General features: G+C 41.8%; 1 protein-coding gene across 2 annotated transcripts; it reads left to right on the top strand.

Annotated features, from left to right (window-relative positions):
• Positions 1-231: 231 nt before the first annotated feature.
• On the top strand, positions 232-15,449 carry GOSR2 (golgi SNAP receptor complex member 2). Of its 2 annotated transcripts, XM_042787492.1 has the most exons (6): positions 232-309; positions 3,076-3,140; positions 5,865-5,973; positions 7,077-7,209; positions 9,921-10,061; positions 13,736-15,449. In XM_042787492.1, the coding sequence occupies exons 1-6, from the start codon at positions 281-283 to the stop codon at positions 13,895-13,897; spliced, it is 639 nt and encodes a 212-aa protein (XP_042643426.1). In that variant the 5' UTR covers positions 232-280; the 3' UTR covers positions 13,898-15,449. The 2 variants fall into 2 exon arrangements, with proteins under 2 accessions (XP_042643426.1, XP_042643427.1); XM_042787493.1 differs by lacking the exon at positions 9,921-10,061.
• Positions 15,450-15,892: the final 443 nt, after the last annotated feature.

Here is a 15,892-nt window from a genome sequence, read left to right as displayed (position 1 = left end):
GGAATTCTCCCTGCACACACCGGGACGCCGCGACACACCATTACCTGCCCACGCCCCGCCCTCGCTTCCCGCCATCGCCCCCCCCACCACCCCCCCCCCCGCCGCGGCGGCGCGGGACGGCAGCGCCCCCTGGCGGCCGCGCGTGGCCCTGCGGGCGGCGCATGCGTCGAAGGGACGGGGTGGGGGGGGAAGGGGCGGGGTGTCCGTGGCCGGCGGAAGCGGAAGCGGCGCCGGAAGCGGCCGGCGGCGACGTGGGCGGCGGCGGCGGCGGCGGGCGGGCATGGAGGGGCTCTACCACCAGACCAACAAGTGCGTGAGGTGACGGGGGGGGGGGCCTGGGCCTGCAGCTTCCCGGTCCCCGCCGGCGGCCCCGGCCGTAGCGTCCTGCCTGCGGGCCGCGGGGGGAGGAGGTGGAGGGCGTGCACGCAGCCTGCGGCCCAGCGCGCCCTCAGCGCCCTGTAAAAGCTTTTCCCGTGTAAGAAAATCTCGTCCGCCACCCCGGAGTGCTGCCCTGGGGACTGTGTGTCGGCCGCGGCAGGGAGCAGAAGCCTGTCCCGGCTGGCCGTTTGTCTGTCCGGAGCCTGTGCTGTTAGCCGCGTCAGGCCGAGAGCGAGCAGAGCCTGCTCGCCTTGGGGTTTTAAAGCACAGGATTGCAAGTATTCACTGGAAAGAAGTGATTCTGTTTTATTAAGTGTGTATACATTGAAGGTATACTAATTTAGTAGCATTTAATGGCCACAGGGATTTGGGGGTGGCTAGCAGACACAATTTAAACCAACTCGGGAAATGTGTGACTCCTTGCCGATAAAACTTGCCCTGTTTCACAGATAATGCTGATCGGGTGAAGTAGAAGTGGTATGAAAATTGCAAAATAAGGCAAGAAATCGTGCAGCTCTGTGTGATGTGGAATAATGCGTGGGAAAGGGACCAAAGGAGAGAGTTAATCCAAATGTTCCAAATTTCTGTGGCAGTGGGTTTCTTTGAGTTCTGTTGAAGGAGGTAGTGTGGTAAGTCAGAGACTTTAATGGAATAACGATACAGAGTGACCCTGCAGGGAAGAGCAGGAAGTCCTGCCCTTAATTTAGAAATGCATACCCATAACAGTAACTGTTAACGGAATAATCTTGTCTTGTTCCTGTTTCAATATTGACTTATTCTGTGATCACAGACTGGTTTGGGTTGGAAGGGGCCTTAAAGCCCCTCCAGTGCCACCCCCAGCCCCGGGCAGAGCCCCCTTCCCCCAGCCCAGGGGGCTCCCAGCCCCGTCCAACCTGGCCCTGAACCTTTCCAGGGAGGGGGCAGCTACAGCTGCTCTGGAGACTGTAGTCACTGAGTTACGTGTTTGTTGTCAGCCTGGGGATATTCTGAGTTTTTAAACTCTTTTCTCCGGTCTTACTGTACTTTCTGGCATGGGAAGAGTCCTGGTGAGCATGCAGTTGTTTTTCTGATCCAGTTGCACATGTCTGATTTGGTTCCTACACCTGGGTTTCTAAACAGGCATTTTAAGAACATTTTAAGAGCAATGTGAGTTGCAGGCTGTCTGGGGCATCCTCAAGAAACTGAAAACAAAACTGTAGGACAAATGTGTGTTGCAAGATACTGGATATTGAATTGGTTCTCTGGTTAATTCCAAATCATGTGGTACTTATGACATACTCTGTGATCTCTTCAGCAGCACAGTGCTGTGATTTGGAAGGTAGCCCAGGTAGTTATTCAAAAATCTTATAACTGTAAAATACATATTTTATTTCTCTGTAAGGTAAGCTGGTTTCAGAGGTCATGTTTCATAAACATTTGTGCTGTAGTTATAAAGCGGTACATACACCAGAAAAAGAGCCACTAGTGTGACCAAAATTAAGATCTCTTAATTTTTTTTTGAAAAAAGGTCATGATATTTTTGTAACTTTTTAAGTCTGTTTCTTGAAGTCTGAATCCCAGCTGCTCTGAGATTGTGATTGTTCACACCAAGTATGGCCAAAGGTCCATCTGTCCTGGTGTATGTTCAGCAATGCCTAACTGCACATCTCTAGGAAAGACCATAAGAAACAGGCAAACATATGTGATACTTTTGTTAAATACTGTCCTAGTCTCCCAGAAATGTGAGGCTTTGGGGCTTCTTGAAACAGAGGAATTTAACAGTCGTCAGTGGTTGGTGTTTTATTTTTGTTTACCTTGGCCACTGCTTGTCCAGCAACAGTAGTTTCTTCTCTTCAATTTTAAGCTTTTAATTTCATTTGATGCCTCTGTAATAGCTATGTTTTAACAGACAGTGAAAATCATTCCTTATTCACCTTCCGCGCCATTTATGCTCTAGAATAGCTCCCCGCTGTCATCTCCATTACAGACTGAACACCTGTTTCTTGTATAGAAGCTGTTCTTTACTTTTCATAATCTTTACTGTCTTTCTCTGAGCCTTTCCCAGTGCTTCTGTTTTGTTTTTGAGAGGGGAAGGGCAAAACCTGTGTTTGGTGTTGAAGGTGCATACTACCCATTTATGTAGTGACATAAAGGTGTGGCATCTCATCAGCACTCTTGACTTCCATGGTGTGTGTAGGTAGCATTTCACTGCAGATCTATTATAAAGGTCTCACTTGTACCAGCTCTTCTCCCAGTCAGATCTTCCCTCTGCTGTGCTCACCACCTTGGGAGTTCCTAGTGTTAACCTGAACTCTTGTCTCCATGGTTGTCTTGGAGTAGGTAGATCTTAATGGCTTGCAGCATGCTAGGTGTGTGGCATGGGGAAAGCCCCAGTGTGGGTTATACATATGAAAAGGGAGCTAGAACTGGAAATCTTCGAAGAAAAAACCCCATCCCTTTCACCTTGTTTTTTTATTTTTTTTGAAGTTGAAAATTATTTTGTAGATGCATGTTAAGTGAAAGCACAGCTTACTTCATACTGAAGAATTGAGGGTTTTTTTGTGTTCAGTGATGGGCTCTCTGCACTGAATACTATATAACTGATTCCTATTTTGTTATAAAAAGCACTTTTACTTAAAAGAAGCCAAAAATTGAGGTATTGAAAAATGAATTGATGTTATAGCTGTTAACTGGCTGCTTCTGTTTATCTTTTCATAGGCAAGTCCATGAGGTCCAGTCTTACATGGGACGCCTGGAGACTTCAGACAAAGAGTTAGTACACTGTAAGTAAGTAATTAGTGAGGAAAGTTCCACTCCAGTACTGATTTGATTTAGCTTGCATCATTGACCTTGTATGCTTTATCACTGTATTTACAATGATTATTGGAACCAGTTTGGCTCATTAAGTCATTGTGATCAACTGGTGAGACACATTGCCAATTTGGAATGCATTAAAATTATTTTACTCTCTGACTTCAATAAGATGATGTTTTGTATGAAGGACAGAGCAGAAGAGAACAAGAATTTACTTAAAATCACCTTTGTAATGTAATTCTTTAACTGACAAATAGTGCTTACTGAGGATGCTTCTATGATGTCTTGGTATGGCAATGCCAGATATTTTTTGGTGCTGTTAAATTTTGGAACTCCTTGTCATGGTATGCTGTGGAGGCCTTCAGCATAAACAGGTTAAAAAACCTCACACTAATGCAGTCATGAAGGTGTAATGAACACACTGCTGTGGACAGAACTGCAGATTCAGAACATCACCAGGCTAGTTTGTTAGAAGCTCAAAAGCCAGAAATGTGGTTGTGTATGTCCTGTTGGCTTGCTATTCCTTAAGCATCCACTAATTGGCAGTCTTTTCCAAAAGATGCTTAGTCCAGTTTCTGGGGAAAATGCTGCTGAATGCAGGAATTTATACAGGATGGTTCTGATAGTTCCTGCTTGCATCAGAGTCAGAACCTGTAATTCCATCTGCTTATGAGAAGTATGTAGAAAAACTAGGTCTGAAATTGCTTTAGTACATTTGGACTATAACCCTGTGCTAATAAAATGACTGTAATAAAATGCTATGATATATTGTGGCAGGACTTTTTACCCCAGTGCAGAATTGGCAAATGTATTTTAGACCTGTATTTGAAGACTCAATTCCTGCATGAGTAATTGTTGATGGGCCTCACCAGGAATTTCAGAAGTGAAAGGACACTGCATTGACTGGATGCTTTTATGCACATGTTGACTGACTTCTATTGCCCTAAATATATTTGTGAAGCATGACCTCACTGTAGAAAGGGCTATGATAGCTTTCCTATCAAAAAATAATGACTTGTCTACTGGTTTTGTTTTTTTGTGGTGGTTGTACTACTCCTAGTACAATGCTGGACTTCCTGAACTGCTGTTCACTGGATGTGATTTTGGAACCTCTGGAAAATTAGCAAATTTGCCATCTTGCCTCTGCTACTTGAGACCATTTCAGGAGATAGGATTATGTACCACTTCAAACAGTCAGTAAATGAACATACTGCTTCTATATATATATGTAAAGATACAGATATGTACTTTAGATATTAGTGTGTATTTCAGAATTTATTGGAAGAAGGATTAGCTTTTGTCTGAAGAGCAGGAATAGGAGCCAGGAAATAAAATTTTCTGTTGCAGCTTTCCTTGTCCAACTTCAGGCAAATAATCACTTCTAGCTCAGAAAAGCGCAAGATGGCCAGGATAGGAATACCATTGTTTGGACTGGCAAAAGCTGATGTAATTGTCTGCTCTCCTGGTTGCTTTTCTGTTAATTTTAATTGTACTAAATGATAGAGAGATGAATTAGGACAGTTTGATTGATTTGTGTGTCTGTATGTGAGTTAGTCTTTGATTCTGTGAGATCAAAGGGCAAAGAAAAGGGTTTGCATGTGCTGTTTTCTTTTCCGGGTTCTGCTGAATGCAATTTTCTGGAAAGTTCTGAGATACTGTGGAGTAGTTAGTTTAGACTTTAGTCTGACTGCAAAATGAGAACAAATGGAGTCTGCAGGATTTGGTGATTATTTATACCAGGTCTAACCATGGCAGTCTGAGACTTCAGGACTGCCCTCATGGCTGCACGGTGCTTCTGTCCCCTAATAACCAGCCTAAGGACGTGCTCGGGAGGGTGCGTACCTTCAGTCTACAACTCACCTTCTTCAAACACAAGAATGTCAGATGATTAATAGTGCTCCTGTCTTTTGCCCTTCTGTGCAATTCCTGAAGTTGTGAAACGCTGGATTGTGACATCGTTAGAAAATGTGGTTGTCAAATGAGGAAGGGGGTTGTGGCTTGTACCGTGTTTTGCTGTACAATGACTACAGTAACTGAAAGCATAGGACTCTCCCCAGTTGTATCAGTTTCCCACCTCGTTAAACTACAAGTATATGAGTTTGTGTTGTGTACTCTTGCTATTTCTATGCAGATTATCAGAATCAATTTCAATTTAGATGATTACAGAGGCAATTATTTTTTGGCCTTGTTTTCCCACTTTCAAGGGCGTCAGTCCTGTTTTGGCCATGTCTTTCTGAGCTGTTTGTCCAGTCTGCTAATTCCTGTCAACTCTGAATCCTTCCCATGCTCTGTCAATCTCCCCTGCTATAGATACGGATGATGTATATTAAGTTGTGAGAGTTATCTTTGCTCTTAGCTTGTGTGAGCAAATCCTGCCAAGGGAAGAAGAAGGGAGTGCAAGGGGGGAAGGTGGGAGCTGTAAATCCTAATTCATGGACCTCGTAGGGAAAGAGGCTCAGATATCTTGAGGAACATTTCTAGCTGCCTTCTCAGAGGAGGGAAAGGCAAGAGCCTCAAATTACTGACTTAAGTGTTTTTTGGTGATATTTATAGTTCTCAGTTATCTGATTTCTTTTTTTTTTTTTCCATCCAGTAAGGACTTGGATCTGTCAGGTTTTAAATACTGCTTTGAATGTTTCACTCAGATTGCAGTTCTTAAATTGAAATCAAATCACATTTCTATTTCCTTGCAGTAGTAGAAAATGAGATTCAGGCAAGAATAGACAATATATTCAGCAATTTGGAACGACTTGAAATCCTGTCCAGCAAAGAACCTCCCAATAAACGACAGAATGCTAAACTGTAAGTTCACCTTCTTCGCTATGATAGTGTACTGTAGTCTTGTAATTATTTTCATTACTTTTATTGAAGCCCTTTGCCTTTTGATTTGAGTGAAACCTTTATATTTTGCATAACTTATCTCTGTGCTCTACAGTAGCAAAAATGAGGCACAGAGGCAAAATCACTTTCCTGCATTTAACCACAGACTGGTAATGGAACTGGATTCATGGCTCTGTTCTGAGATAAGCAGAACGTGACACTTCGAGGCTTAAAAAAATTTTACTCTATATGGCATTTGCTTTTAATGCCATTTGTGGAGGTAAGGAGTAAAATTACTTCAGTTGGTGTCCTTTTCTAGACCATTTTCCTAGCTGTTGGTGACTAAAATGAGGAGGTGTTTAAAGTTAGCCCTGGTTTGAGTAGGAGGTTGGACCAGAGACCTCAGGACTTCTGTTTTAATTTATTCTGTAACTCTTATTCTGTAATTAATGTTTAGTCTCAGAATGCCTTTGTAGGGTTGGATTTCACGTCACCTGTATTAGAGGTCAGTATCTGAAATAATCATCCTAGGCTTTCTTTGTAGTCATCAAACATTTAATCAGAGGCAATGGGAGTTCTGGACATTATTTGTTTTAGCCTAATGGAGATGTCTCCTGTTTGCCCACTGACTTTGAAACTCCTTGTAATAAAAGCTCAGACTTAAGAACATGGTGCTAATTAATGAAACTTGAAAGCTTAATCTTCTGTGTGCATGAGGGTCATAAAATAGGAACTGTTAAAATCCTACCATCTTTCCAAATCTGCGTTAAATGAGGGTTATATAATTACTGAAGAGACCAGTCATGGATAGGATGTCCAAGATAGCTCAAGAATTCTGCTTCACATTCTGTCGTTAGCCTCCAGTTAAATAACTGCCTGTTTAGTAGAAAAGTGAGGCACAGAAGATCTAAGTCTGGAATATAGGCCTAACATTGAATGCTCTTTATCTTCTAGATAAGTAGAACCCATCATTCTTTATTACTCGTCACTATTAATTTATAATGCTCCATTGTTCATATAAAACCACCAGAAAATAATGGTATTTTTATCCCTGGAAATGTCTTCCTGTTGTTGATCCTTTCTAGCCGAGTTGATCAGCTGAAGTATGATGTTCAGCATCTGCAGACAGCTCTGAGGAACTTTCAACATCGCCGTTACATTCGGGAGCAGCAGGAGCGACAGCGAGAAGAGTTGCTTGCTCGTACATTCACTACTAATGTAAATATTCTTTATTTTAGATCTCTGGGTTCTAGAAGCTGTAGTCTTTCAGAGAGGTTTCAGGCAAGACATAGGCATGACTATTAGATTGCTGCTGTGAGATGTAAATGGAATAAACGCAGAAAATAATAACAATACATGTTGAAAAAGTACAAGTCTCTTGAGGAAAAGTTCCTGTTTTATCCAGTGCAGTTCAACCTGACTTTAATAGCATTTTGAAAAGGGTGAATGAGGTAGGTACCAAAGTAATACATTTTACTTAGATTTGTGCCAGATATTTTGTCAAATCCTGAGATTTGTAAAATGCCTGGCTTTTATACACCCTGCTGTCAGTAGATGTCAGCAAGTCCAAATACAGATCACACAACTGGGGAAAAAAACTCCTTGCTTTTTACCTGTAAATGATTCAAAAGTTTTTAATAACAGGAATGTGTTTCTACCTTTCTTGTTAATTCTTAGTTCCTTCACTGGGAAGTCCCCCCAAATTTCTAGAGGAATTTTGCTCTGAATAATGTGGGTTTGCTTTCAGATTTCACTTTCCTGTAATTCAAAAGCTAGTCTTTGTTTTGTTTTTTTTTTTTTTTTTTGTTAAAGGCATATAACCTAACATTCATTATCTGTGTTGTCATTCACTGCTAGGGCAAGGAATAATGAATGTGAGCGGTCTTATTTTCTTGAGATTTTGGAAGTTTGATGTACTTCTCAAAGCTTGACATACAGGTGACACCTAGCATTTTGTTGGCCATTTCGAAATTATAAACAAGACTTGAAAGGAACACTGAAATTTGAAACCTGATTTGTTTTCAAAACACTGGTGTTACTCTGCAAATATGGAGAAATTTTGCTATAGGAAAACTTCTCCAGATATAAAACAGATATTTAAGTGGAACAGTTTTGAAGAGAGTAGCAGGCTTGCAAGTGCAAAATAAATGGCAAATAGGTTTTTTTCTCCTTTAGATGTTGAAAGGTGTCTCACGATGGGAAAAAAAATGCATGATTACTTTGTATTTCTTTTAACTTGTTACAAAAATGTGACTTTTAAAGTAGAATGACACTTTAATAGGAAAATGATGATTTGTCAGTTATGGCCTATCTTTTTGGTTAGAAGTTTACACAGTTTCTATTTATATGCTGCCCTATTCTGTTAAATAGAAATGTTAGCTGAGCATGTAAGCATCCTTAACAAATCACTGTAACACACATAACAGCTTTTGAAAGCTGTAGCAATGTTCTGAACATTTTGCTTATTTTGAACATAAATATGGTCTTTATCTTTAGAGCCTTTCCTTTTACCATTCTGCAGAAAACCACTAACAGCAAAAGAAAGATGATGCCATCAAGTCTCCCTGTGAGGAATGTCAAAAATCTACTTAAGATATTTTTCTTGCTGCCTTGTGGTGTATAAAAAAAACTCTGCAAGCTCCTTGTATAGGACATGGAATCCCTGCTGATTTGAAGTTTAATAAATATCTGAAATAATAGCCATTCAGATGCTTCTGCTCTGCAGACTCATCTAAGACAAGGCACCTGTTTCAACCTTAGTGCTTCATTAACATTTGATCGAAGAGATGTGTCTGCTTCTTCATCCAGTAACTTTGACCCTGCAACTGCTAACAGCTCTGTCTTCATTCTTTTACAGTAAGCAGAACACCCGCATAGACAGTACAGCATCTAACAGTGGATCGTACATGTCATTCCTGCATTAACATTTCTTTTTTTTAACAATAACCATTGGAGTCCATTCAGAGCAAGTTTGGTATTGTTACATGCATGTAACCTACAGCTGACAGTCAGATGTAGGATTTTAGCCATCATCTTTAAATATGAATTCTGCATTTTGGTAGTTCTTGTTCTGAGTACGTGGAAGCATGTAAGCCAGTGTTTCCACACTTTATCTCTTACCAATATCACGATTCCTGTTTGTAAAACAGTGTGGGAGCGATGAGCTATTATCTTGATTCCCCAGAAGATGGAGGCCTTTGGAAGATAAGTGATCACATCCTCTGACCTCTTGTGCAATCCAGATTACAGAATTTTCTCCAGTTGTTTCCGTTTGAAGATTCATAGTTTCTAGTTGAGCTAATGCATCTTTTCTGGAAAAAAGTGGGGGGGTGGTTTTTTTTGGTGTTTTTTTTGTTTTGTTTTGTTTTTTATAAGGCCTTGGGTGTTGAGCGAGTCAGACCTTCAAGAAACTAGGTTCATGTCTGTTTGCCCTCACTATCAGAAATTTGCACCATGTTGTAAATTTATAGAGTGTCATCTCCCAGTCGTGTTTTACAGGTCTTTGTCGCTTAGAAATGTGATATTAAATCTTTCAAAAGTCTTTCACTTGCAATGATCAAATGACTCCTTGTTAAACACCTTCTGTTAGTTTTGATGTTCTCTCTTGTAAAACCTTTTCCTACATATATCATAAACTGAGATATTCTCCACTTTTAATCTGACTTTCTGTCCTTCAAGATCCAATTGCAGTTGAACAGCTGATCAACTTTGCCTTTTGGCTTGATTCCTGTAGGCTTCTCTAAATTACTTTTTCACTCAAATATTCATGTTGTATGTAATACCCTTATGAAAAAATGTTTAAAACAATCCTTCAAGTCTTGTCAAGTTTTTGCCACATTTATTTCTGCATGTTCTCTTCTGGGTCTAACTCTGTATGAGCAGTATGAATGAGCAGGCAAGGTAACCAAGACCCTGCATTTCCCCTACAGGACTCTGACACCACCATACCGATCGACGAAACATTACAGTTTAATGAATCCCTCCAGAATGCCCATCGTGGCATGGATGATCTTATTGGCAGTGGGACCAACATCCTTCAGGGGCTGAGGGACCAGAGAGTGACACTAAAGGTGGGGGCATCGTTTTTTACCGAAAAGACCCCACTTTTTTCCGTGTTTATGATGACTAGGCTAAGTAAAATAAATACATAAGTTTGTTTCAGTACACTGTGTCAAGCTGAGAATGCTGGGAAAGGCCCAAACTCCATTTTAACTATACCTGAAATCTTTACATTTTATCATCTTATTAGGAACATCTTTAAGCTCTCTTTGTGGCTGGATGGCCTAGCAGCCTTCACCTGCATGGTAGTTAGTATTTGGAGTGCTGAATGTTATGTCCTTGTGTTTTTTTTTTTTGTTGTTTGGTTGTGGGGTTTTGGGTGTTTGTTTTTTTTTTTTTTCAAGTGAAGAATGGGAAGTAATGGCTAGCTCACAGGTCGATGTTGATTCAGTTGAACATCACTCAGAGCAATCACAAAGCTGGTGTGAAGTACTTAAGAGTAGTAATTAAGATAATACTCTCTCAGGTCTCATGCACCTTAGCAATATATCCTTCCCTGAATACCGTTAATGACAGTTGTATTTCTTCATGCCTCTTAATAAAAAATACTTGTCTTTTATTTTAAAGACTTTTCAAAGTGATGTTAAATTTTGAGCAAACAGCTGAAAAGTATAAAAAGCTTTAATATGTGTGATGGGGGAAAGCTGGATTTCTGAAAAATGTGGGGAATTTCCTGTGTCTGTTGTATGCAACTTCTGATGGGGATAACTATTGTTGTCTGTGATACTGCTTGTTTTGGGATGTATCTGCCAGAGGATTTGGGCATTTTTAATTGCGGACATAAATCCCTACGTTTGGTCAGATGAGTCACGCCTTGATCTCCACAGATTGCAGACCAGGGTTTCACTGGCTGTGAGGGCAGTCTAGCCAGTTTACATACAGATACCTGAACCGCACACCCGTCTGGGTCTCACTCTTCAAGGGCACAGGCATTTTTCTGGAGCCACTTTTAGTACCTGTGGTACCATTTCCTAGGAGTTACCAGAGCTGGGGGGCTTCACAGGGCAGAGTGGCTAGGTGCTTTTTGTAATCCTAATGTCTTGCAGTTCCCAAGCCAGGGACTTCCTATCCTGATCACAGAGCTCCAGGCTGCCTGGCACTCACAAGCACTGGGCAGGACCACTGTGGGGTGTAACGGCAGAGGAGCCATTTGTCCTCTGTGTTTAGCTGTGGATGGCTTTGGTGGCTGATCACATTGGCTTGGGGCATCCAGTCATTAAAGTGCATGAGGGTACCTGTGCTGCACCCAGGGAGTCTGAGTTGTTGGTTCTGTAGGATGGTAAGTCACTGATTCGAGGTAATCTCTGATGAGTGACTGAAGCACTTGGTTTCTGGAGGGTTCCTGAGAAGGAAGTGCATGCATCCCCAATCTGGAGAATTTAACTACAGTTGGCAAATGTGAGAAAGGAACACTTGCAGAACCTGCTGCATCAAAGAGATTGAGAGGGAATACTGTTTCTTCTTGTAGTCTCATCTTGCTTCTTTTGCTAGTTAGGTTGCAGTAACGTGCCTGGATTCCCATTAGATGATGACGGGCCTTCTACAAGTGTAAGCAGGCCTTACGATAGCTGCCAGCTTGTAGCAAGTCAAGCATACTTCAGGTCAGAACTGTAATAGTAAAGTTGTTAGTGTGTCTCTGCCCAGTGCTACTAATAGTCAGTTCTTCTGGGAGCATCATGTTCCTACATTTTCAGGGGATTATTTCTTCTCACTTACAGATGAGGAAACATCTCTTCGTATTCCTTTTCCCCTTAGCTGAGTTTTTCTTACACTATCAAGGATTTCATTGCCCCTTTACAAATCTGGCAGAAGCAGTTAGCATAGAGACAGCTTACAAAGGTAAATGGGTTACTTTGGAAGCATTTTATGTAACTTCTTGGGTATTGCATATAGATAGACGGGTATGAACCAAGTATTACCAAATTGTCACAAGGCTTTAGCTGTTCTACTTGTACAATTCCAGTGTTCTGACTGCAAGAATTGAAGAGTCTTCCTTCGCTTTTCCTATGGTTTGTTTTCATTTTAAAGCTTCATATTTGGTTTCTCTTCTCCAAGGTTTTCTTTTGTTCTGAAGTAGTGTGAAAAGGTTGTTACAGAGACAGGAAAAGTGCTGAACTTGTAAGTGTAGTATCCAGGGGTTTAGTCTGAGGTGTATGAAATGAAGGTGAAAAATGTGATTGTTTTACTAGCAGATACATAACATGATTTCAGCAAAGGGCCTGAATACCTACACAGTCTTCTACAGAAGAAACTGATTATCTAAGTTGGTATTGGAAATCTGCATGGTTTATGGCTTGAGAAAATGTTTGTGCATGTATGTCTCATATAGTTGATATAAATTCTGTCCTCAGCTTTTCTGATCTTAAGTCAGGTTTATATTCAAAAAAGTTCCCTAATTTCACCTTTTTAGTCGTCTGAGACCAAAGATACAGTGGACTGTGAAAACAGAAGCTAGAGGTTTTTTTTTTAAAGTTAAAGCATGGTAGTAGATCACTGCAATGGGAATCTGTGCTGTTGACCTTGCCCAGGGAAGAAATAACTTAAGTCTTTACATCTTTGTGAAGCAGGGTGTTCTGTTAAGGACTTGGACCCAGAATTCAACTCGAGAGACTGTCCCTTATCATTACCGTGGTGTAACAAGGCTGTTTTGTAGCAGTGCCCATCTTTGTGCCCCTGGAGGTGCGGTGGAGGCTGGTCCTGGCCAGTGTCTGCCTGCGTGCTGGGAGCTGAGCTGCGGTGCTCAGCAGCTCTGCCTGCCCATCCGTATGTTCCCCATTTGTCAGCTTATCTAGAAAGGTCTGTCTCACCTACCTTACCACCTCCGTAGCTGTGAGTTCTCTCCCTCCCAGATGGGACGATGCCCAGAGTACACCTATGTGCCTGTATTTTTACAGTTTCCTTTAACTGTTGGTCTGAAATAAAGGAAGAGTATTCCTGCTGCACTGCAGTAGTGGCTCCCCCAGCTCATTTCCTGGTACCTCCAGTTCTGTAGCTTGCTGTGTTTTTCTGTCATATGCTTACTGCTGATGTGGTAACTGGTGGAATTAATTAGTTATTATTAAGAATCCACATTCTTAATGATACCAACTGCTTCAGCAGTGAAAGAAAACTGAGGTGTGGGCTTTCTTGCAGTACACCTGCTAGCAGTCTTTGTTCAGCGCTTTTCTCCAGACGGATTTCTTGAAATTGCATTAATTACACTTTTATATGCCTTTTCATTGCACTCTACCATTGGCCTTACAAGTTTCTGGGCCTCCTTTTCAGTCTCTTGTTGGTATGAACTCTACTTCAGCAGGAGGGAAGTTCTGCAATAAAGGGTTGTCTGATCAAGATGCTTCAAGCTCTTATTAGACCGTGTGTCTGAAAAAGAACCAGAAAGATTCTTAATGTCTCCACAGGGAGTGTGTTTTGTTTGAGCCATTCTTTGACATCTGTGTCCGGAGAGATTGCTTTCTATTTTTAATCACATTCCTGTTCATGTGTGTGAATTAATTAGTCTCATCATCCAGCTATTTCCAGGGTCCTGTGGCCATCTCCTCCTAAACTGTAGGAACTGTTGGGTGATAGCAAGTTCCATTGATCAGAATTCATCACTTGCCACCCATGATGAAATATTCTTGGACTGTGGTATAAGAGTGTTGGACCATGAGGTTAATTGTTTCTTTGCTGTCTTTTTTTTTCATAGGGTACTCACAAGAAGATCCTGGATGTTGCCAACATGCTGGGCTTATCCAATACAGTAATGCGGCTGATTGAGAAGCGCGCCTTTCAAGATAAATACTTCATGATTGGGGGAATGATTTTGACTTGTGTAATTATGTTTCTCGTCGTGCAGTATCTGACATGAGCTACTCAGCTATTCCCAGAGGAGATTGTCTTTTGGAGCAAGATGGACTGTCCTCCAAACTGTACTTTCCTCTGAGTTCTGCTTTGGATGAGCCCTTTCTGTGAACTTCAGAGTTTACAAATCACACTCAGACATGTCATGTGGAAAGCACGTAGGGAAACAAATTTTTCTGGGGATGCTGTAGTTGAGAATGGCCCTATAGAAATAACCCCGTCCTTTACTGCTCTCACCTTATTGCCTGCGAGTTCAAGAATCTGGTTAAATAGGAAGCAGAAGTGAAAATTTTGCCCAGCTGTACTGCAAGGTGGGAGTGACCTTTTGGGTAGCGAGGGGTAAGAGGATGCAAAGGCAGAGCATAAGGCGTAACGAGCCTTTCATGTGCTAGGGAGAAGTGACCTGATCACTGTATTTTTCAATGAAATAACGCCACTAAGGAGAATGTCGCACTGTCTGTGGGCACGCTCCTGCGGAGTAAGTGTGCAAAAAGTGAGGGGTTCCCATCTGCAAGCTCACTGTTTTGCTTGGAGGGAGAAGGATTTGTGGGGAAGGGTCTTAAAGCACAGTTATAACCCCAGCAAACTTCTTTGTTTACGCATACAGTATTAACCAGCACAAATCTTCCCGTTTCAGGCTGAAATGCTTCTTATCTTACTCAAGGTATGTTTTGGTACCTTTTAATGCCCTGCTGCTTCCCAGTGGAAGCTGAATGCTCTACTGCCTGCTTTGTCAGCTGCATGAGCCCTGTGTCACTTCACTCTGCCTAGTACCAAATCTAGCCCCTGAAATCTGTAAGACTGACATTTTTTTAATGCTAGTGCACATCACGTTTTGGTGAGTTTCATTATTTTTCTGAGGTGGTTGGTTGAGGTTTTATGCTCTGTAGCTGGTATTTTTTGAATTGCTGAAACAGGCAAGTCCTTGCTGTGCTCAGATTCAGATTTGTGATTTTTATGTTCATAGACCTGGAACGGGAGCTCTGCTCTTCTTTACATGCAGAATAACTGGCATCAGGGCAACAGACCTTCCACTTAAAATCAGTTGTCGTCAGAAGAGCCTCCTGAAGTTACGTGCCTTGGGATGGTAAACATCCCTCATCCTTCGGAAGGGTGTTCTTTGCATTATCTGTTGTACCCGCAAAATTACTGCGATAGACATTCTCATACAGATCATATCATGGAGCTGACAGCCAACTTAGACGTATCTCCTTGGTTGTAGATATCTATCCACATTTAAATATTCACAGTTATGAAATGCCTCATTGTTTAAATATGGCACTCCTTTCCCTGTAGGCTCTGGGGGTTCTGTTAGAATGGTCAATCAGCCTTCGCATACATTCCCATCCTGATTTGTGTACAAGTCTGGAGCACTTCCAGATGTCTGGCAGTGGCACAGAAGTGTCATGTTCAGGTGATGTGGCATAATGCTGCCATTTCCTTCATTTTTTCTCTCTGAAATGGTTGTGGGTCTCTTAATTCGTAACAGATTAAAAGTTCTGCATTATATCTTTGCTGCAATAAGCTTTGCTTTTATTATGTAGCCTGTTGCAAAGTTGGCTAAATGGTATTAATAACTGTAAAAAATGAACTTCAGTTAATATGGACAAGTGAAATGGGCTTTAGCCGTGCTCCTTTACAGCTGCATAACTAAAGTATTGACTGACCTGTGTGCCGTGGCAGATTTAAAGCCCAGATGAGAGCATCTGGTTTGATCAGCTGTCACAGGCTGGGCAGCTTCATGCTTGGAAGCCAGAGCAAAAGAAGAGTCAGCAGTCGGGGCATGAGCTGGCTGCACTGCTGGCACCAGAGCGGAGGCCGAGGTGCTCTCAGTGCCTGCATCATCCTGTCGGATGGTTCAGCAGAAGAAAGCAGGAAAGCATCAATGCTTGTTGAATATCCTGTGTGCTGATACCTTCTGGCTGTCCATTTTGTGCTTCTCGGTGTGTTTGATGCTTCAGAAGTATTTTGTGCTCTTGTTGTTCCTCAGTCTGCTAGGCTT

Source organism: Tyto alba, unplaced genomic scaffold, assembly GCF_018691265.1.
Source record: "Tyto alba isolate M040663 unplaced genomic scaffold, T.alba_DEE_v4.0 Super-Scaffold_12, whole genome shotgun sequence".
In the NCBI taxonomy this organism is placed as follows: Eukaryota; Metazoa; Chordata; class Aves; order Strigiformes; family Tytonidae; genus Tyto; species Tyto alba.
The sequence above is the reverse complement of the archived record's forward strand: the minus strand, read 5'-3'. Positions and strand labels throughout refer to the sequence as shown.